General features: G+C 40.3%; 1 protein-coding gene across 1 annotated transcript in view; it reads right to left on the bottom strand.

Annotated features, from left to right (window-relative positions):
* The window catches only part of SH3GL2 (SH3 domain containing GRB2 like 2, endophilin A1), an 87,765-nt gene extending 78,942 nt beyond the window's left edge, over nucleotides 1-8,823 (bottom strand). The window contains exon 1 of the mRNA XM_048931254.1: nucleotides 8,624-8,823. Coding sequence (XP_048787211.1) covers nucleotides 8,624-8,668 — 45 coding nt within the window. The 5' untranslated portion in view covers nucleotides 8,669-8,823. The remainder of the gene's footprint in view (nucleotides 1-8,623) is intronic.
* Between the last annotated feature and the right edge of the window lie 15,472 nt (nucleotides 8,824-24,295).

The raw sequence follows: 24,295 nt of genomic DNA, 5'->3' as shown, positions 1-24,295 counted from the left end.
ATACTGGCAGGAGGAAATCCATCCATCCTCGAGTTATATTTGTAGAACTGCAGTGCTTTAAATCTAGTCTTTAGTTTATGATGCCATAACTTTCCAAGACAGTCTAAGTGACTCATCTAGTAGGACAAACACTATTTTTGACATTCATGTCTTATGAATTATTAACTGGTTTACTGCATCTAGATTGATTTTGCATGAAAAGGAAATCTTGGCACATTGTTGAAGACTGAAAATTGAACAGACTAGAATAGAACTCAGCAAAAATCCATTTGGCTAATGCTGTCTGAAGGACCAAGTGTTAGTCTACGAAAGTCATAGAAGATGAAATCAAGAAGAGTTTTCAGGAGAATGTTCTTTTTAGGATAGAACAAACAAACGTATCCTGCCATTCTACCACCCAACATGCCACCCCCACCCAAAAAAAGTCAAGTCCAACTCCTGGCTCCACACAGGACCACTCAAAAGTCAAACCCTATGCCTGAGAGCACTGTACAATCACTTCTTGAACTCTGACGGCTTAGAGTAGTGACCAGTGCTCTGGGGATCCTGTTCCAGTGCCTGACCATCACCTCAATGAAGAACTTTTTCCTAAAATCCAGCTTGACCCTCCCCTTACGCAGCTCTGTGCTGCTTCCTCTGGTCCTGTCACTATCACTAGAGAGCAGAGCTCAGTGCCACCCCTCTGCTCCCCTGGTGAGGGGATTCCTTCAGTCTCCTCTGCTCTGAGAGCCTTCCTTAGACACTTCCTTAGAAATTTTATGTTTTTTTCTTATATTGCAGTGCCCAGAAACACATATAGTGCTTGAGGTAAAACTGCACCAGAGCAAAGCATCTTTTCTCACCCAGTTGGCAGTGCTGGGCCTGATGCATTGCAGAAGAATCTCTTTTGGACTGTGTTCTGCCATCACACTATTTTGGCTGCCATCACCCTATTTCTGGCTTGATTTAGCAGAGGGTTGTTAGAGTTAGGGTAGCATGGTTGGACTCAACTATCTTTAAGGTCTTTACCAACGTGAGTGATTCTATGATTCTACGATTCCATTTGTTGTGGTGGCACTTTTCCCCACAGAAACAGAACAAAAATAATGTTCCATGCTGATGTGTTAAAGTAGAAGAATAATTAATTCTGTTCTCAGTGCTACTGAATTTGAACATTGACTAAATTTGTTAGCACAAAAGTGAAAAATATGCCCAATTTCAAAATGTCCAGTTAAATTATCTTCACATCTAAAAACCTTTTGCAGCCACCAGTACACCATCTAATTAAACAAATAATTGGCACATCGCACATCATTTCAAAAATAAAACTACAAATCATAAAAACACATAGAGACTGCCATCATTTTAGAAATGTGTGGTGTAACTACACCCTCTGTGCCATCAGAGTAGGCAAGAAAGGTGGAGAAAGTCAGCATTTTTCTCTGTTGAGAACTTCAGTTTACAAGAACTCCGTACGATATCTCAATCTGACAGAGAGATTTCAAATGCAAGACAGATGACCAAACCAACCCAATGTAAATTGCAGTAATATTCCAGTTGTTCTGTGGCTAATTAACTCAGCTAGTGCTATCTGTTCTTAAGAAATATGGATCCACCCTACTAGCCCTCTCCTGCATGACACGCCTGTTAGCTGAACCAGAACCAGCGGCTTAATTTCTCATTCTTTCAGGAGGTCCTCTGGCATCACCTCAAGCCTCCTTTACAGGCTGCTGCTAGCAAGGTTACACTTTGCTGTGGTTTGGCCCAGCAGGTGGCTGAGCACCACACTGTTCGCTCACTCTCTCTTACCAGTGGGATGGGGGATAGAATTGGAAAAAAAATGTAGAACTCATGGGTTGAGATAATTATTTTCTAAAATCGAGGAAAGGAAAAATATAATAGTTATGTGTCACATATATATATGACGGTATGTGGGAAACGATGCAGAAGCAATTGCTCACCACCCCCCCAACCGCTGCCTAGCTGAGCATCCCCGAGCATCAGAAGAGAGAATGATGAATTCCCACTCCCTCCAAAACTCCTTCCTCTTGATGTCATACTGTATGAAATATCCTTTTGGACAGTTCAAGTCAGCTGTCCTAATCCTGTTCCCACCAGCTTCTTGAACCCTTCTGAGAATGGTCTTGGCTCTGTACAACACTGCTTAGCAGAAACTATAAATACCATAAATGCACCACAGCAGACACCCTGAAGAAAACAATTTCACCCCAGCTGAAACTAAGACACACTTGTTGCTGCCTCAGAAGCACCTCTACTGGGATCAAATAACACCCTTTCTTTGGTGGGTGCATGATGACTTGAAAGGCAGGTGAGACCAAACCATTGTCCCTTCATGTGGCCCATGCTATGCTGCAACAACTGCTTCAGTCAGTCTCAGTCTAAGTAAGAGGATTCTTTTTAAAATGCTATTTAATTGTACAGATATGGCCTCCAGCATGGGCAGAAGAGCATCATCTGTATCAAATAAATTACAATGACAAATCTATGAATCATCCTGTCTAGGACTGCCACAGTATTTTCCACTTACACACACAAAAAAAATAGAATTACACTCAATTTCAAAAAGAGTCACTTCTTCTCAATTTTCTTCCATAAAGACCTACAAGGAAAAAGGGAAAACTTGTGAAAAACACTAACACAGTAAATGTGAATTTCCATTTTTTTAATCTCCTCTCTGGGCTAAACAAACAAACAAACAAAAAAAAACAAACAACAAACAAAAATTTTAATTGCTATCACTTCTTTGACAAGCTGAATGTATTCCTGTAAGATCTGCTGTGACCTCAAGTTTAAAAGAAAGCCACTCTTTTTTCTCCAAGATTAAGTGCTGGGTTACATAAGAGTGGAAGGTAATTCTGTGTTCGCATCATACAAACACTGTGCTTTGGCTTAGTGCTCTTTCGTCTGCAAAAAGCCTTACATTTAAGAGATGATCAGCAGCACCATTGTCCATTAGCAGCCAGAGAGAAGAAAATGAGAACAAGAGTAAGAGAAGTTTCTAGAAGGCAATACAAAACAAGACCTTCTGGTTCAAGGAAAAGAAGATGTCGGAAGCCAGTTTTGATTGCCTGCAAAGGGAGCCATGGGTTTGCTTAATTCCAGGCACTTAGAACCAAATGCTGCCCATTCACAACTCGTATTTACTCAAAGAGCTGCAATAGCTCCCTGTGGTCAGCAAGCCGGATTTCGAGTGCTCTACCTCCTGTCAAGTTTTTAAGGTCAAAGATTTCACCAGCACACTTACAACATCACAACAGCTTGTGTTCAAGCTCCTTCAGCTTTCAGTCTCCATTAAAATATGCACAGTCACCCCAGCACCTCACTTAAGTGTTCACATAGCACTGCAGAATCTTCTGCAAAGTAACGTCTGCAAAGTCCATTTCTATCAACCGTGTATACACTGCTTCAGTGCTTTTTATGGAATGCCATTAGCCCTTGCTAGTCACAAGGGCACATTTAAATCTTAAAGACACGGTTGTGCATGGATGACCAAGAACAGCCCACTCTTCCTAATTCCTCGCTGTGTCATTCTTTCAGTGCAGATGAAATCAAAATAGAAAATACAATTCCAATCCAAGTTATGTTTTGAGCCCAGCATCCACAGATATTCTGTTTCTAAAGACCAGTGGGAGCACTGTTAATCATCCAACTTTATTTGTATGTACGTACAAAAAAATGGAAACTGCATATATCAAGTGGAAAGACGCAGTGATGAAATTTTATTTAGAAATTAGCTTATTATCAAGAAATAATAATAATAATTTTTAAAAAGCCATTATCTTTTTCACATACTAAGTAGCACTTCTTCCTATTAGATTAGAACCAGAGTTAGAAACTGGAACAGACTGTTTAAGCCATCAACAACTCAGAAGGGTTATACAATAGCCAAGCAAAGGGTAATTTAGATTAAGGTCAATTTTTCATTCTTTCAATTACATAATATCAATAAAAGGACATGTGGGAATGATGCCAAACATGAATACTGTATCTGACAAACAAGCTACAGCGCACAAATAGAAGGAATTTCCCTATTCACAGTTGGAAATATTCCCCTCTCCAGATAATTACATACCTTTCTTAAAAATAATTCTTTATTTCTGGATCAAAAATTTGCTCACTTTCCTTGACCTACAAGTGTACCACTCCAAACTGAGAGAAAATAGAGTTCTCATAGTACACTGTCCTCTAAGAGATTTCAACATCTAGTCTGAGCACTGTCCTCAGAGCCATGGCACCTTACAAAAATCTCTTTTTCCTCTTTCTTTCATCTGCTCACTTGTTACACATTGCAAAAGATAGAGGCTTCTTAAGTCCAATATATGCAACACAAAGTGCAATAGCTCCACCAGGAAAAATACAGTAAAAAATACGGTACTGTCTAGCTTCTCAAACTTCATCCATCTACTTCTACATATACAGGAACTAAACCAAATTTCATGGATAATGTTGAGAGGAGACACGAAAAGAGATAAGCAGACACAGTGTGAGTTCAGTCTCAGTCAAAGTAAGTGGGAAAAGACAGGTGAAGTGCCTTCCTTGGAAAGGCCTAGGCTGGCAAGCATGAACAGCTCCTGCTAAACACAGAGAGATACTCAGGTTTGTATTATAGAATATGGGGCTGGGTGGGGATTTAGGAAAATAATGACATTGATATATCACTACCCACAGTCTCTATCAGTAAGAAATAAATGGTGTAACAACTGGTTAGTTGCAGTTGAAGAGTTCAACAGGGGCAGAAGACATTACGTTTCAAGAAAGGCTGTTCTACTCACAGCAGTGGAAATTATTTATGTACTTTACAAGTTTATATGGTTTCATGCACTCAGAAGGTTTGCTGCACTCTTCCTAATAAGCAGACACTCTTACAGTACACTTTTAATCCACAGGCTCAGTGTTTTCAAATTCTGCCTCATCTCTAATGAGGTCTTTTTGCAAATGAACAGTCATTCCCACTGAACAGCAAATTCCCACTGAAGGCCAGAACAATTTTGCAATGCATGAATTCATGCATCATAGCAGAGCAGGGAAAGAGTCCCATTTGCTCCTTATTAATCAGTGCGGTTAGTCTCACCATGCACTTTACAGGCTGCCTTGTTAAAGAGGAAAGCATGGTACTTTCCACCTAAAAGGCTGATTCTGACAATTCTGAGTGGCCTGGAAGCAGTTCTTCTGGTTTTCCTTCTGGAAATAATCCCTGGAAATAATTAAAAAAAAAAAAAAAATGCACACAAAGTTAATTTCTACCATGGTGTAAAGATGAATCAATTTGTGTCATAAATAGCAGAATTCAGTAATGAAAAAGAAATTATATTACTGGCTTTTTTGATCAATTCAGCCCATTTGGAACTGCTATTTAAAGGTTAGTTTAATTTCTTCACCAATTGCCAGGGAAATCTAGCATATGGCCATTCCCAACATTTTTGTTTATTTCTTTACAAAACCTATGTAGCAACTTGCTTTAGCAGGGGAAGTGGACTAAATGATCTCCAGAGATCCCATCTAACTCCTGCAATTCTGTGATTCCCCATGAAATCATCCCAGTTTTGACTGTCCCTCACAAGTACCATATTATGCTGTGAAAGTAATCACACAGAACTGGAGTTCTTGATATTTTACAACAACTCTCTTTACATGCCCCAGACTCAAATCTCTACCACCTGAAGCCATTCTGGCAGGGTTAACACCGCCCACAAACCTGCAGGTTGCAATAACCTCTCCATGCTGGCATAGCACTGATGGCAGAGGAACTTGCATGCCCAAAGGAAAATTGATCATTTAGTAGTACAGCATCTAGCTGCTCATTTCAGGAAAAAAAAAAAAAAAAAAAAGAAAAGAAAACCCACATAATAATTAAAAGTACGCTGAGTAATGCTCTTAATTCAAGGATGACAGACTTGCAGCAGCACAGTTAATAGGCAAATGTGGTTATATTTCTTCTTTAGATGTTCTGTGGGCTACACACATAAACGTGCAGTCTAGCCTGTTCAGTACTTCTGCATTTGTCCGTCTAGTATCTTGTAATTTTGAAGGAATGTCACGATTACAGACTCACTCTTGTTTTCACAAACTCAGGAATATTTGTTCTAAACTTTATGATGCTGCACAGAGGTAAAACAATCAATATTGTTTTCTAAAATGCAAAAGGGGTGAACACCCCATTCATTCTGTGAGGAGCAAAGATACCACCTGCTTTCCAATGATGTACTTCTGCAGCAGTTGGTGCAAGGAATTTGACAGACATTAAGCTCTTCAATAGGACTTCTGGTAAAAAAAGTAGCATTTTTTAATGCAGGTGAGCCTGACCTCTCACAAGTTTATATACATATATACATATATATATGTATATATTTGAAATCAAAACACTTAGCAATAGAACAATCTAGACATACAAGTCATACAATTGCAAGTTCTGCCAGTGGCTTATTTCTGATAGAAAAACATTTTTGTAACATTTAAATTGTGACACGTATCTTTATGCTTGCAACTAAAACTGTATTCCATAATAATAACATTGTATACTCATAATGCCCTTGTGTGTAAGAGGACTACTAATTTTACAGCATTGAAGGAAGAAAGAAACAAAATGAAAGACTTCCAAATGCTTTACTGGATTAAAGGGCATATCAGAAATAACTTTGTTACAGGTGTGACTTTGACTGCAGTGCAACTGCATCATACACATGTTCTTCCATGACTAAGAACAGCAGGAAAGACTCAGTCTTCAAAACTTCCAGTTTGTTTCGTCCCATCTGGGAAGCTCCATTCACACTGGCAGTGCCAATCCACACTTCACCTGGGGATTAATCCATTATCAGAAGTATTTTCCCTGGAGTAAGGACAGCACAATCAAGGCCTGGATTTCTCACTTATGCTGAAAACAAGCCAATAAACAGATCTGTCTTGCAACCTACTTGTGAGTCATTCTCATACATGAATGTGTCTTCATGCCCTGCATACAAACAGTCTGTGAAAGTCATGGCTGGGCCCAAAAATCCCTGGGTCATCTGATAGCTGCTAAATCTGGCAACACAAATGTACTATTTTGGCTCCAGCCAGCTAAAACTCTTCTTTCCTTCTACATTACAGTACTGCTGACAGTCTGTGTGAGCATGTCATCTGAAGGACAGAACAGCACTCACAGCCCTTCTGCACCAGGCTCACTCCAGAGGGGATGTGCACCCCCACTGTTGTGGAGTTACACTCATTAACTTACACTAATGGTGAACTGAGACACACTACTAGAAAGAGAACTTTTCATTGCCTACTTCTTAACTGTGGAAGAGACAGATCCTGCAATTCTTACTTATTGGTATGAGAACTCAGTGTAGCACTGATGATTCCTGGGTTTGCAACAGCACTATAGGTAGCAGGGAGTGATAAAATGAAGTAGCAGCAGCAGATGGGCACTGCAGCATGGGCTCAGGCACGCTTAACCGCTCCTTACTGCATCTGTCATGAGTACAGCAGGCTTCTGTGGAGACTGTTCTACCAGTGATGCAGCATAATTTGGTATGAAAGGTGAGACACAATGTCACCCTGCTCCTGCATGGGCCTGTGGAGGACTTGGCACATCCCACTGCACTTGTAGTCAACATGGGTATGGTATAATTGCAAAGACAGCAAGAACTAAAGTTGGGACTAATTCTTGTGAAAAGGATCATTCCTTTAGGCACAATTCTCCTCAGTGCAACAACGGATGAGACGAAAGAGAAGAGATTGATGAGAAAGGGAAAAGCGTAGGTGTTGAAAAGCCTAATGGCTGCAGTATCTGCAAGTCTGCACCTAGGGGCTGCTTACAGCAACATACACTGCTACCTGAAGATGCAATGACAATCAGTGAAAATTACTAGGAGTTCTGTACTTACTTGCAAAGAAAATAATGGAGCCTCACACCAGTCTCGGACTATAGTTTGTAAATTAGAATAAATTCCCCTGGCTTCTATGAAACCATTTTGGATTTATCTAGGCATACAGATAAGCACACCAAGTCCAAGCTCAATTCAGAAACTGTACCCTTACGGACTACAGCATACAGATTCTGCATTACGAAACAAATCGAAGCCGGGTGAAACACACATCCTGACCTCCTTGCAGTAACACACCATGCCTAAAGCAACACGACCAAATCTCATTATTCAGATTTTGCCTGTACCCTGAGTGGGTCGGGGGGGAGAAGGGAGGGGAGAAAAATAATTTTTAAAAAGGTCTGATTTAGAAAGCCAGCCTAAAGCCATGCGGACGGAAAACCGGCGCGCAGCCCGCAGAACGGGTCCGACGCCCACTCGGGCACCTGCCCTAGCTGCCCAGCCAATCCCTGCGGGATCGGCACCTGCGCACCGCTCCGCACCGCGGTGCGGCTGGGGCGGCGGGGCAGCCTGCGGGGCACTTCGTGGACCGCGCACTCACGAGAGCCCGCGTATGCTCACGCACCGCGCGCACACACACCACATGCACCACGCACACTCGTGCACACTCGTTCACACAAGCGCCCAAGCGTGCCCGTGCAGCCGGGTACGGGCTGGGAAGCCGGACCCAGACCAGCGCCGCGCACCGGACTGCGCCACGCATCCGCGCTCCACGCACCCGCGCACGGCCCTCGCGGCGCGGGGGGCCGAGGCGGTACCTGGGTCGCTTTATGGAACTGCTTTTTGAGCCCGGCCACCGACATGGCGAAGGCGGCGCGATGCAGCCGAGCGGAGCCGAGCGGTGCCGAGGAGCGATGGGGTCGCGGTCCCGCCGACGAGGAGCTGCTGCCGCTGCCCGCTACCCGCTGCTCGCAGCCCCGCGCGCCCGGCGCTGGGAGGTGTCAGGCGGCGGCCGCGCTGCGGGGGCGCCCTGACGTCAGGGAGGGCCGCACCGCCTCCTCGCGCGGCCCCGGGCCGCCCCGCCCCGCCACCGGCCCCGGCAGCGCTGAGCGGGAGCAGCCTTCGCGCGCCTGGAGGCGGCGGGCTGCGGGATTCTGCCGGCATCCCGAGGGCCGCTGCCGACGGTCCGTCCTGTGCCGTTTGTTTCTCGTCCCGTACGGCCCGGCGGGGACGCCGTTCAACTCGCCTCGGCTGGGGCGCGGGCAGGCGGCGATGGTGGACAAGTAGACCTGGGACTGGGTGCAGGTGCTGGCGTGCCGCTTCTTCAGGCCTGGCTGGCCTCAGTGGGACGATGAAAGCTCTGGTTCCTTGTATGCCCTCAGTGTGTGTGTTCTTTTTCCCTTGCGATGCCAGTGACACACGGGCAGCCAAACTTACAGCCTGCCCCACTGCTGGCATGCTGGTGTGACTGTTGGCTTGAAGGTAAAGAACATCAAACCCAAATACATGCCAATAACTTGTGCTTTAGCAATTTGGTCGGACTAGCAGAACAGTAATTAACAGTCATTGTTAGTTCTGCCAGGAAAAGCCTAAGCAGTGCAAGCAGTGTGATCCAAATGTAACAACTCTTCTTTGCAGGCTGAGCCAACCACTGCATATGTATGCTGCATCTCAGCCCAGCTGGGATGAAAGATTGCATCTGCTGAAAGCAGCCATGCTGCACTGGCAGCTCCATCCCTGCTAACAACCCACAGCAGCTAGGTAGTGCAGTTCACAGGAAATAGGATGGAAGCATTCTGAGAAATAGCTGTAGCTGTTTCTAATCTGCATGTGGACTTGCCACAGCGTTAGCACATATGCTTGGTGCACCTAAAGCAAAACAGGCACTGTGTAAGCCTACGTATCACCTTAGCCCCATGAGGTGTGGGACAGTGCTGTCTCCACAGTGCCCAACTTTGAATCATGGTTCTGTAAGGGACTGCAGTAGGAGAAAGGACTGTGAATGCAAGTCACATCAATGCTTTCAGAAGTATCACCAGCGTTGTTCATCATAGAGAGTGGCAAACAAAGAACATCCCTGTGCTCACGGGGAGCAGAATGGAAGAATGTAATGGCCTCCTCGTGGGCACAGTAGGAGGCGTTTGCTTCTGATCTAGTCCAGCACCAACAATGAAACACGTCCATTCATTTTAGTATTAGTATTATTGTAGAGGATGAACTTTGAGACCGTACAGAGATGACAGGTGAGGAGTACAAGGAAGTTTCTTGTGCTAGTCATGGAATCAAAGAAGATCCTGAATTGGAAGGAGCCCACAAGGATCACCAAGTCCAATTCCTGGCTCCACACAGCACCACCCAAAATTCAGACTATATATCTGAGAGTGTTGTCCAGACACATCTGGAAGTCTGGCAGTTCGATGCCATGATCACTAATCTGGAGAGCACTCCTCAAAAGACTATTCTACAATTTGTTAAATATTTTGCATGGGAATTATATAACTGAGGGACAATGTGATCTGCCAGATCCAGTTCCTGGTATGCAGAAGTACATGGTGTCATTCTCTAGATATTGTACTCCTGAAGCTCCCATCGCAATTTAATTGAAATCACAGGTATGCTGCCCATCTATATATCAGCACAACTAGAAGCTGGGAAGCCCTGATTAATTTGTCTTGTGTATTTCTATTCACATGGGTGAATGCTTTTAATTGCACTCATGCTTTTCACTATAATTTTAAAGAACATCTGTATTTCTGAAAGCTCAAAGTAGTTTCTTGCTTCAAACAGAGTTGATGCCTGTCAGTCTCAACAGACTTAGAACTGCTTTGACTAAATTAAATGCTGACATTTGTCAAAGAAAGCTTTGTTTACTGTCAGCTCTACCTCCTGTCCCATCATTTATGACTTCTCTTCAAGAATCTGTATGAATAATGCTTTGAACTCAGAGAGCTGAATTCTGTTTTTAATAAATTGTAATGAGCAATAACAAGATGCTTGCTTGTATTGTATCGTATCTCATTTTGAAGTATTTGTATTTCTTTACAAGATACACACATATACAAAAATGAATTAAGAAAATATCATTGCATATTCAATCCAAATGCAGTATTTTTTTATGTGCGTCTTTAATCCTGATTTTGTGCACAGTGTCATGACTTTGGGTTGTTAATCACTGTTTTCTTAGATAAGAAAAATAGAACAGACTTGATTTTGCAAATTTAGAACTGCATGCTACTTCTAGCAGTTTGTGTGTGCATCTGTTACCAGTTGATATAAAGAGCAAAAACTAAGTTAAATTTGTTATGCAAGTACAATAGTGAGTAATAGTGAGTAATACATGGAAAATATCTCATATGGTAGAGAAAGAGGGTTTTTTATTATGTAAGAGCTGTTGTGTGACCTGGTAAATATTGATAGTGTGGTAAAGATCATATAAGAAGCACTTTTAATAGTCTAAATAATCATATTATTCTAGAGAATTTATAATAACAAGAATTTTCTCCATCTCACCTGTTGCCCACTTGTGAATTGTTCATGGTTTGTTTGTTTGTTTTATAGAAGGCAAAGAAGAAAACAGGCAAAATAAATGAAATAATAGAAAACAAAATAATAGAATAAAAGTCCTACTTGATGATCGAAGAAGCAGTTAGTTTGAAATAGTTGATATGTTAAGCTCCTGTCTTATTTTCAGAATTCTTACAAGCGGACACTGAACTTAATGGGAGTGAACATTACTTTGGCTTTCTGTAGTGGAATGCATGGATTTTAACTTTTATTCTTTTTTTTTTTTTAATTCTTCTTCTTTTTTTTTTTTTTTTTTTTTCCAAAATGTAAGCCATCTAAACTGCATTTTTCAGCAAAATATTGTGGGAAAATCCTTTGCAGCTAGCTACATAGCAGCATTAATTCTTTATAAAATGCAGCAATCTGCAGCTCAGTGGAGTAGAAATCTGAAGCCTCATGGCAGAACAAGAATTCCACTAGTGCTTGAACATGACCATAGATAATATTTTATTTAACACACATTCTAAGACTTGTTTCCATTCAGCTTGCACCTTCATTTCAGTCTGATGTTGTTGGTACTTCATTTGAGTGTAGACAAACTAACACATCCTTCTTCTTCTCAAAAATCTTCGTTTCAATTATTCTTTTGCAGTGCTGTTTCTCATATATTGTCCACTCATTCTTACCTTAATTCTCAGGTTCTTCCTCATGTTTTATTTCAAGGAGCTTAAATCTACTTTACAGTGAGAGAATAAAAGGGAAAGACAAGTAGCTCACATATAGGATTTGGAGTTTGATCTAATTTCCATTGTCAGGACATCAAGATGCATAGCAGAGTTCCTGAAGACTTCAGCCTCTAGAAATACAGAAATCTAGGCATCTCTGGCAGTGGCATGAGGTAGAGTATACCCCATGCTCTTCTCATAACGTAAGACATTTTGAAGATGCAATCTGCTGCACCGGCTCTAAAGACAGTATGAATTAAATCTGCTTTAGTTAAAAGAAAGAATTTCACCGTTGTCTCCTGAGTTTTTCTTTGTAAGTCTCACATTCAAATTCCAAGCAAGTTGAATGTATTTTAGAAATTGTCTGTCGCTGCTAAGCAAGGTGATATAGCTAGTTTCATTCTGAAAGTCATCATGTGAAAGAAATGGAAAAATTGTAATTTATTATAGTAGGAGATCCTGAAGAATTCGACTTCTACATTTTTCGGATGTTGGCTCCATCTTAAAGTTTGGTGTCGTTTGTTTTTTGTTGTTTGTTTTCTTGTGTTTTTGGTGTTTTGTTTTGTTTTTTTTTTTTAATTTTTTTTTTTCTTCTAACCCAAATAGCATTTTCAACCACACAAAAGGATGTAATGAAAAATGAAAAAAAATGAAACAAAAGCATCAGGAAAATGTACTTGAGCCTAAGGAATTCAAAAATGAATTCCAGGAGAATATGCTGACGCTACATATTATAGGCTCTTGCAGAATGTTCATTGGAACTGAATCGCTCTATTCAGCAGATATAAACTAAGTGTAGACCATCTGAAGAAACTTCTGACTCTTTGGACTACAAGTTCTGAGAATCAGTGAATAGACAGTTTTTCCAAACTTTCTGCTCACTCTTGAGATTTCTTTCAAGGAAGCACAGCTTCGTTAATAGGGACCAAAATATTTCAAACATATGAAATGAGAGAGAATTACAGAAATACAAGATAGAATTAGGGAACAGTGAAGGTACTTTAAAGTGGGGTTCACATTGCTAAGGTGAAAATACCTTCAGAGATCTAAATTATCATTGCAGCTAGCATGAAACAGCTTCATAGTAAATGATGTAAGAACATGACATTTGAAGAAAAAACAGCAGTTCTAGCTCTGTAGCAGTCACTGAAATAGTGATTTTTGATTCAGTGGTGTGCCATTAGCTCTTAATCTCTATCAGAAGAAAATGCACAATTTTTTGCCCATATATGTATGTTTCACAGAATTACCATGGATCAATGTGTGGTTTTGGGTACAGACTGGTTCTTCTATGCTATTGAATGTGCAATAATAACTGTATTAAGAAAACATTAAGATCATTTTCTGTCCAACTGTTCATATGCTTGTCCACAAGCTGAGAGACCATTCCATCTGTGCCTATTTGATATCCTGAGAAGACTTATCTGGCACTCATGGCATGGGTTATTTGTAAAGATCACGGATGTTAAAGATGCTATTCACAGAGCTCCTTAATACAGGAATAAGGCATGCATGCAAGTATATGGCTCCATAAGCTTGAAACTTAGCAATTTTTTAGTCTGTGCAGAAAGATGGCTTCTGAGATTTATGTCTAGATGTAAGAGGTCAGAGGAAGGACATCAGAGGCAATGGAAGAGTAGATGATATATTCAAAGCCTTCAGCTGAAATAAGACCGTCTTGAAACACTGATTTTGGTGTGTCACCTTGTATCCCTCTCTCTCCTTTTCAAGCTTTGTGGGTCTTTTTTGGTTTGTTGATTCAATTGTTTTGTTTTAATTTAATTTTGATTTTATATTTTAATGAATGGATTATCATCTCCAGTAAAAGTCTTGCAGTAACTAACACACAGGAATGCTATGTGCTCAGCCAAGTACTGAGTCAAAGACCTCAATGATAAATATATGCATCTTGAGTATTTGAGCCATATTTAAGCTGGGAAGAGACTTCTCTGCAGTGTGCATAGCACTCTGTTAAGGTGAACATTTTTACATTTACTGGTTTTAGTACTATAAAAAAGAATTTTAATATGAGGTTTGGATGCCTCATGTTCTTCCACCTGCATTAATTACTGTAATTAAATAAAATCACCTTTGGTGAGAGAACATAAAACAGTGTTCATTCCAGTGCTTGGCATCAGCCACACTGCTTTCACTTTACAGACTCCTTGTCATTATTTAAGTAACCAGTACACTTCTCTCATCTAAGAATATCATTAATATTCCATCTTTTTGCAGCCCAGAAGAAAGCAGGAGAGGCTTTTGTAGTGTTTTTTTGTTCTGTTTCTATGACTAAATTAAAGTTATAATAGATTTTGTACAGAAAAATGCATCTGCAGTGTATAAATAAATTATACAATGAATGAGCCTGGTTTATGTAATAGAATGGGAATCATAGTTTGGACTAGCCTCAAGGCTAAATTAGAAAGTAAAATAAAAAAGGAACAATTTTTTCCACTTCTAGAAAAACAAAGCAGGTGAGGAACAAATTTCTCATGGACACTGACTACAATAAGAAGAAACATTTCTGGTCACACACTTGTGAAACAAAGATTATACCTCTATTTCCTACAGCCTCTGTTTCTTTGCTATAGGGCTTCTTAAATATTCCACTCAAAAAACAGGACAATTCACCAAAATGTTATGGGATAGTTAAGGGGCATTTTCACATAACATTTTCTATCCATGCATGAGAGAAACAACACAGCCTGAGCAGGTAGGATGAAACTTGCAGAGCTCCTGTGCCTCTTCGGCACTGCATTCTAGGGGAGACAGAGGCTCATGGAGACAGACAATAGACTTCTACTGCAGCACATTTTTTCAGAGAGACTATGGTATTTAGATTCATTAGCCCCAGAAGAGCAGTAATCTTGTACATGTGCTTAGTACTCCTAAAAAATGAATCTAAATACCCCAAATGGGTGTGGAAAGTCAACGAGAAAATAATGAACACTGAGCACTCTGCAAAAGTCTAAAACTATCTTTTCCTGAGCAGCTTAAGGAAGACTTGACTATTGCCTGACCTATTATTTAACTCTTAACATCATCTCTGGGATTCTCTGATACATGTTCTCTTCAAACATAAGAATCTCCTTATGTGAAAGTTTAATATCCAGCTATAGTGGGGACTGACATCTGTTTTCACCTATAATTCCAGAACCATACTTTTTTTCAGTCTCTAACCACATCTTTCTACTCTTTTATAGAATAGAATCATAGACTCATAGAACCATCTAGGATGGAGAAGACTTCCAACATCAAGTACAACCATCAACCCTTCCTACTGAATTCGATCACTAAACCATGATGGTTAATGCCACAGCCATATATATATCTCCTACCATATATCTCCAAGAAAAATGACTGTTCCACTTTCCTGGGCAGCACATTCCAATCTTGACCATCCTGTCCGTAAAGAATTTTTTCCTTTCAGCCAGTCTATATCTCTCCCGGTGCAAGTTGAAGCCTTTTCCTCACATTCTTCACTTATCACCTGAGAAAAGAGACCAACACTGACCTCATTACATCCTCCTTACATGTAGTTGTAAAGAGCAAAGAGGTCACTCTCACTCTCCTCCATAGTAAATAACTCCAATTCTTTCAGTCACTCCTCAAAACTCTTGCTTTCTTGTCACTTCACCATCTTTCTCACTCTTCTTGAGCAACCCAGAATCCTTCTTGTAGTGAGGGGCCCAAAACTGAACTCAGTACTCAGGGCATGGTCTTCCCAGTGCTGTATTCAAAGGGACAATATCTCCTGTAGTCCTACTGGCCTATTTCTGATACAAGACAGGATGCCATTGTTTTTCTTGGCCATTCTGAGCACACTACAGGCTCATGTTCAACCTACTGTTGACCTACACCCCTAGGTCCTTCTCTGCCATGCCAATGTCCAGCCACACTTCCCCAAGCCCGTAACAGTGCATGGAGATGTACTGATCTAAGTCCAGAACCCTATATGTGATCTTGTTGACTACCATCCAACTGGACATCGATCCAGCCAATTCAGACCCCTCTACAGAAGGTTCCTACCCTCAGGTAGATGAACGCTCCCACTCAACTTAGAGTCATTTGCAAATTTACTGATTTACTGAGGGTCCACTCAATCCCTCATCTAAATTACTGATGAAAATGTTAAAGAAAACTGATACCAATTCTGAGGAGCACCACTGGTAACCCAATGCCAACCATATTCAACTCCATTCTCTATGACTCTGAGCCTAGCCGTGATGCCAGTCAGAAATCTGTACATCTGTCTCCAGGTTATATATATGCATATATATATTTTCTCACCCGGTTTTGTTTTGGTTTATTTTGTTTTTCCAGCTGTAGATTAGAAAGTCTGAAGATACAATATTTAGCAAATTCAAAAGCATTTTACCAGGCTTCCCAATGGGATAGTTTTCCTCAACTGTGTAGTAGTAGTGTTACACATCTAAACCCACACAGCGATGTACAAATCAGACTTATGTGAAGATGCTACACTGTTGAAGGCCAGGGAAATCTGATAGGAAGAACTGAACATTCTCCATTAATGTAAACATATCATACTTAAAGCAAGAAAACAAAAGAAATTGTGAACATTCAAGGATTTTCATCTCATCTAGTCCTTGCCTTTCTCACCTAAACCTAGGCCAAGTTAATCTTGGCTAGCAGCCAGGTGTCTGACATGCTCCTCTCTCACTCCCCCTTCTCAGCAGGATGGGGTAAAAAAATATGATAAATAAGCTCATGGATCGAGATGAAGACAGGAAGATCCCTCACCAATAATAAGGCTGGTAATTTTGTAATCACCACAAGCAAAACAGGCTAAGCTTGGGGAAGATTAATTTAATTTACTGCCCGTTAAAATTAGAACAGAATAGTGAGAAACATTCAAAAAACTAAAAACATACTCACCCACTCTACTATCCTTCTGAGGCTCAACTCCAATCTCAACTCTAAGCAGTGGCTGGGGAAATGGGGAGTAGGGGTTATTGTATGTTTACAACAGTTTGCCTCTGGTACTCTTTTCTCCTCATACTCCCCTGCTGGAGCATAGAGTTTCTCCCACAGCATACAGTCTTTCACAAACTGTTGCAATGTGGATCTTTCTCAAGGTTTACATTTCTTCAAGATCTGATCCAGCATAAGTTTGTATAATGGGTTCCATCCTTTAGAAACAAACTGCTCCAGCATGGGTCCTCCACAGGCTGCAGGTTCCATCCAAGTATGTCCATTTGTTCTGGTGCAGGAGCACCTCCTCGTCTCACAGAGGCAACACTTGCAGGCCTCCTGCTATCAAAACCATAAATCTGGTACAGATATATGCAGAAAAGACATCTAGACTGTCTCCATTGACTCTCTTTCTAATTAAAAAAAATTTACTTCTATAGCAGAAGTTAACTGACTTAGCTATCTGTTTCCAGATGGCAAGAACTGCCTTTCATGTATAGCATTTCTCTAATTCGACTCTAAAAAATAACAAGACAACCAGAATAAACGCAGATTTTTTACAATGTACTTGCCTAAAATTAATTGTGATTAATCTCATTTAAAATCTACGTTCCTGAAGATGTTGAAACACAAAAGAACATGGTTTTAAACAAGCCACTTCAGCTGACTTTGTTAATCCATAATTCTTCCTCTGACATTTGGTCAGGCTATAGATCTGAAAACAATAATAATAAACAATACAAAAAACAAACAAAAAAGGAAAACAAACCTAACAAAACAAACAAACAAACAAACAAAAAGATTCTGAATTGAACTCACTCAAGCAGTATGAACAATTTCTTCAGCTCCTTTTTCTGAAGAGCAGTGACTTGCCTTAGTCCAGCTTGGCAGAGAAAAGATTTAGATACACGTTTCTATTTGTTTTTCATTCACCAGATTCCATTAGGGTCTTTAGAACTGCTTAAATTGCTACCGCCCTGTGCTTGCCTCTTCTGCAGTGCTTTAAAATTCTTGCACTGGAAAGGCCTAGGATAATGTAGCTCTGTACTGTCATCAGTCCATGCTTGCTAATGTCATTTTAAATATGCTGTCAACATTAGTGCATACAAGACAAAATAGGCCAGCCAAGAGCCAGAGTGCCAAGAGTCTGAGCTGATAGTCAGAAATGAACAACTGAAGGAAGCACTTACAGTGTTCCCATTCAACATTCAAGACTTCAGGCAGTGCCAGACTATAAATATCTTCAGCTCAAGCTGCTTAAGGTCACTGAACTAACATTAACAGCAAACAATCATTAATGAACTAAAATCTCATATTACGACAATTAGAGTACCTGCTTAGAATGGAAGTATTATAGTGTAACTGTCACCAAGGAATTAAATCTCTCAGCGGTATATTGTGATTCTGCACTCAAAGGAAAAAATAGGCCAAAATCTTTGCTACTTTGTTCCTATAGCTCTCAACACGTTCTTATTTTATGTCACTTCCAAAATCTTGGCATTGTGCTTTCTGGAGTTATTTATAGAGTTTGGGAAAGGGCCAAGTACTACTGTTATTCTATGGAGTCCTTACAAAAAGCCCAAATCCAGATCTTCATATTCTGAGCGATCTCTCCATTATCACAGAATCACAGAATGGCCAGGGTTGGAAGGGACCTCAAGAATCATGAATCTCCAACCCCTCTGCCACATGCAGGGCCATCAACTTCCCCATTTAATACCAGACCAGGCTGCCCAGGGCCCCATCCAATCTGGCCTTGAACACCTCCAGGGACGGGGCATCCACAACCTCTCTGGGCAGCCTGTTTCAGAACTTCAACACTCTCTGTATAGAATTTCCCCCTGACATCCAATCTAAATCTTCCCTCCCTCAACTTAAAACCATTTCCCCTTATCCTGCAGTTATCAACCCTTTCAAGGAGTTGATTCCCCTCCTGTTCGTAGGCTCCCTTTAGGTACTGAAAGGCTGCAATGAGGTCACCCCACAGCCTTCTTTTCTTCAGGATGAACAAGCCCAGCTCCCTCAGCCTGTCTTCATAGGGAGGTGCTCCAGTCCCCTGATCATCTTCGTGGCTCTCCTCTGGACCCTCTCCAACAGCTCCCTGTCTTTCCTGTACGGGAGGCTCCAGGCCTGGACACAGTTCTCCAGATGGGGCCTCACAAGAGCAGGGTAGAGGAGGACAATCACCTCCCTGTCCCTGTTGGTCACCCTTCCTCTGCTGAAGCCCAGGATACCATTTGCTTTCTGAGCTGCAAGAGCACATTGCTGGCTCATGTTAAGCTTTTCATCCATCAAGACCCCCAGGTCCTTCTCTGCAGGGCTGCTCTCAAGGACCGCTCCTTCCAGTTTGTATGGATGCCCGAGATCCAACGAAAATTTCAAAGCTGTAACTGACAGTCAGGAAAGCCATTTTTTATTCTTCATATTTCCACCTGTTTTTCATTCACTGAACAAATCATTTTGTTACTTTCTCTTTGTACTAACGTAATCATTCTTTCTCTGGATATTTGATCTGGTGGCTGCCACGTTATGTATTGCCTTTGTTTCTCAACAGCACTTTCCTCTCCATTGCATGTCAGATTTAACTGTATCTGTGTGCCACATTCATCCTTTGATCTTCCCAGTTCTTTCCCTTCAGCCACAAGGATTTGGTAGAAAGCTGTCTGCATGTACTGGGAAGATGTTATTCTTTCTCAGGACTGAGACAAAGGAAACTAGAGAAGCTAATAACAAAATCTTCCTAAAACCATCGTTGAAATGTCTGTGCTTACAGGATCCTTCCGAAGTTAAGCTGGAGGAATTAGTATCTCCAAATATTATCTTCATGTATTTGTGTCTGGTTCCTATCAGCTCACTAATAAGACATTCACATCCTTGGTTCTGCCAAATAAATACCGGTAAATATTGGTGTATTTTTCTGCATACAAAATATAGAAGTGAGTGTATGGAGATCCTTCAGACTGAGATTTACAAATCATCTTGCTCAGTAGGTGAAGCAAGACTATCTGCAAAACAGATTCACCAAGAACAAGAAATAACACACTACCAGTTGAGAAAGGACATAATTATTTCCAAAATGGAGTCAGAAATCCAGGATTATTTTCAAAATTATATCCACTGATGCCTGCAGTGGTCTCAATCTGAATGGATTTTCCAAAGAAAAAAAAAGAGAATGGTTTTCCAGATGCAAATTTATTAAGATCCAGTTTTCAGTGTATAAGCACCTACATTTTTCAGCTAGAAACAAAGAAAGAGCAAGAAGAGTTTGGGGTTTTTCTTTTCAAACATATATATGAAGCCTTGTTTGCCTTCATTTCTACTCCTGTACCTTTACAAACTTTGTGGTGGTGTGTTTGGATTTCAAATTAAAAGCCCACTTCCCACTTTGAGGTAAGAGCAATTTCAGCATCGATAGATAACTTCAAAGTGCTCTCTTTCTCTATACATATATGCCTTTGCAATGGGGGCTGTGACTGCTGATAAAGACAACAGCACTACAATACCATCCTTCGAGAAAAGAATTATTAGGCTTTTTGAAACCAGACAATATGAATATGAAAGAAAAAAAAATGTTCCTTTCAGAGTAAAGCAATCTTTAATGTGGTGGAGTTAAAATGTGCTGAAATGCTGTGCCCCATAGGAGCTTTGAACATAACAACAATCTGTTTATCTTTTAATTTAGCCTGAGCACTCAGTACTCTAATGCCTACAGTGCCTACAGAACTGGCTGAAGATGGGTGTTACTTAATCCAAAGTTTCCCAGAGGCAGGAATTTTTCAGTTAATTCAAGTTCAAGTTAATTTACTCTTCTGTGAATACTTCTGCCTGTATTTAGGAACTCATGAGGCATTTATGAAGGAGAGTAAACTTGGAGGTGGTACCTGGGGAGCTCTGTAGTACACCTGTTAAACTGTTTGCATTACAGGGCTGTGAGGTAATTTGTATTGAACTCTGCAGTGCAGACATACTAATGAAGTTGGAATCAGAGTTGAAACAATCTGTCTACCCAAAGTTTAAATTGAAGCTTAAAGATCAGTATTTTAACAGTGGGAGTATCCTGTTTGCCTGTAATACATTGTTCATAGTACACAAATACTATATAATTTTCTACACGTTCCAATGAAGTCTATTTTGGGGATCTTCTGCATTAAGCACTCTGAGCAGATTGAAATGTATGGTTGCACACGGCAACCAAGAGGGACTACACTGGCTTCTGTATTCTCAAAGTGAAATCTTTATTCCATTTAAATCAGCAGGGAGTCTGGCATCCCATGTCAACAAACTTTGACCCATATTTTCATTCCTGCAGTGTAGAGGAAACTGAATTTAGAAGCTCAGCGTTATCTTTGGGTCTGTACAGAATGCTTTATTATACAAAGGCTATTGCAGGTGAAGACAAAGTAGATCTCATGCAAGCAGATTAGGCCATCAGCTTAAGTTGCTGCTGCTTCTTCCTCTTCCCCAGGCTTATGTTTTCTTTCCAATGTTGTGACTGTCTGGATTTCTGCAGCTCTACTGCAATCTGTGTTAGAGAACTGATACAGCTGAAAACTAAATAAATGGGGGGGAAAAAAAAAGAAGGTTCCATTTGCTTTTATCCATAGTAGTAGGCCAAGAGTGCATGCAGCCAAATCAAGGAATGATGGAGAGATTGTTGCTTTTAAAGGCAAGCAGCAGTTTTTTTGCTGACATAAGACCACAACCTAAGCAATACCTGGTCACCACTTATTACTAAGCCAGGAAAGAAACCCTGATGGGGAAGATGAAGCAGTTCAATCTGCACTATAGTTTGAAGTCATGTAGAAGGGTACTACATAGGGAAATAAATAATAAAATAAAAAAGGGAAAACTTCATTTTGTGAGCAATAATTGATTTTGAAGTCCATAATAAATTAAACATATTTTTACTTCACTTGGGTGCTGGCAACTGAATTGTATGAAATCAAGTGATTTCAAAAAGCGATACTCCATATAAAAGAGAAATGGAAAAAGACAATTCTATTTTTAAAAAAAGTACAGAGAGCAAATGAAAGTGGAGAAGAGCATGTGGCTAACCTTACCAAAAAAAAGAAAAGAGATCTTACAGTTTTGGAGGGCTGAACACCTGCTGAGAGAGCAGATCAGGAGCAGATTCAGAGACACTCCTAGGACACGACAGGGAGGAGGGGAATACAATGAATTCCTGTCAAAACAGTAAGACTTTTTCAAGGTCAGGAAGTTAGAGTCTGTTAAGAAGAAAGGTGAGAGTCCACAGCACATTGTAACCGAACATCCAAATACTGGAAGGAACAACATCAGAGGATGGCAGCTCTTGCGATTTATCCCTGGCAGGAAGACAAGCAGCACATTGCCACTCACTCCTTCCCTCCAGTGGGGTGGGGAAGAGAATTGGAAGGGTAAAAGTGAGAAAACTCATGGGCTGAGATAAAAACAGTTTAGTAGGTATAGCAAAAGCTGTATGCACAAGCAAAGTAAAACAAGGAATTCATTTGATATTTCCTACTGAGAGGCAGATGTTCAGATGCTTTCAGAAAGCTGAGCTCTTAAAACACAGTGGTTACTTAGGAAGATAAACAAACAGCATCATATCCACACATCTCCTCCACCCCACTCCTTTCTACTTCTCTTCATACAGCTTTTATTGCTGATAACATCACATGGTACCAAATACACCTTCGGCCAGTCTGAGTTAGCTATCCTGGCTCTGTCCTCTCCCAGCTCTTTGTGCATGCACAGCCTCAGTTGGCAGGGCAGTGTGAGGAACTGAAAAGTCCTTGGCATTGTGTAGCCACTGCTCTGCAGCAACTGAGCCTCAGTGTTTTGTCAGCACTGTTTTCATCACAAATTCACAACATAGAGCCATATGAAGAAAATTACTCTATCTCAGACAAAACCACTATAAAATGTTCAATGGGTAAGATATATATAAAATAAGAAGTGGAGATATATATGATCAAGTCAGTTATTAAGATTCAAGAGAAACAGAGAAGAAATAAAAATCAGAATTTACATAAATCTGCAAGTGTGCTTGCTGTAAAAGGTGACATCAGTAATGTTTTCAGATGAATTTTTCTGGCAGTGGATGTAAGTCTGGACAATTGTGACAGTTATGTATCAGATACTGTAGGCAAAAAGAGTGCCTTAGCAATGCAGAATGTTGCAGAGGAAGTGAACTAACTCCAGAGTAATGATGAGCTTATCCAAATTCAATAATTCAATTACAATTTATATAAATTAATTCAGTTCTATGAGCTTTTGCCTTCAGACTCCATTACTTTAAAATCAGGGTCTGAATCCACACCATTAATTGGTTAATCACCAAGCAAGGTATCCTGAAAAGCTGTTCTTTGGTCATAAACTATTGCCAAGTTTCAAAAACCTCATCTTCATCCCATTCTCTGGGTATATAATTTACCTGTGATTTAAGTTTCACTACGAATCAACATTTAAGACATAGCCATCTCCTTCATTAAAAGTTCTTTTTATCCAATTGTTTTGTTGGTTAAAAATATTAATATAATAATTATTAAATAATAATTACCAAGCTGATCGGAATAATTATGTTTATAAAATCTTCCCTAAAAATATTTTTTTTTAGCAATGACATCTGATATTTTTTCATAAAGCAGAATTAGGACAAGCGTGCTCACTGTATGAAGGCTAGAACATGGCTAATGCTTGGAACATGTCTAACACTGAGTTTAACTCATGGTAGGTATCACACAGGTTATATTTTTTCCTTTTGGCTTAAATACTGTCTTAATATAAATATATTACTTCCATATAGAAGTGTAAGTCATTTGTTACTGCAAATGAAGGCTACAAAAAGAACTCATTAGAAAGAGTCAAGAGTAGACAAGGGAGAACATACACATGTATATTTCATTAAGCCAATAAGGATGATATATAAAACAATGTAACGTCAAAAGCAATTTACTGCTACTCAGGGTTGAAATCTACTAAAAATTTTACGAGCATCGATCAGGATTATTTTGTGGGACCAGATATCTATGGACTTGTTAGAATTGATTTATTTTGCTCTCTATGTTTTGATAGACTGCTGTGTAACCTCCTTAAAGTGTCACTGGGTATTTCACAGTAAGAGGAGTTTGCTTTTCTATCCGCCCTCACTTTCTATCAAACTGAGTCATTGATTACTTGGGGGACATCGGCACCTGGTGAAAAGATGGGGCCCCTTTCATTTGCCTGTTGGAAAGTCACTGTATTTTTGGCAGTATTATAGGATTTATGACTTCAACCTACAGACCATAACAAGAAGCAGATTCTTTTTGGTTTTTGTGTGTGTGTAAAATGTCACATACTAGTAAC

The sequence above is a fragment of the Lagopus muta genome, chromosome Z (assembly GCF_023343835.1).
Source record: "Lagopus muta isolate bLagMut1 chromosome Z, bLagMut1 primary, whole genome shotgun sequence".
Taxonomy (NCBI): Eukaryota; Metazoa; Chordata; class Aves; order Galliformes; family Phasianidae; genus Lagopus; species Lagopus muta.
Note: the sequence above shows the minus strand (reverse complement) of the source record. Positions and strands in the feature narration are given on the sequence as shown.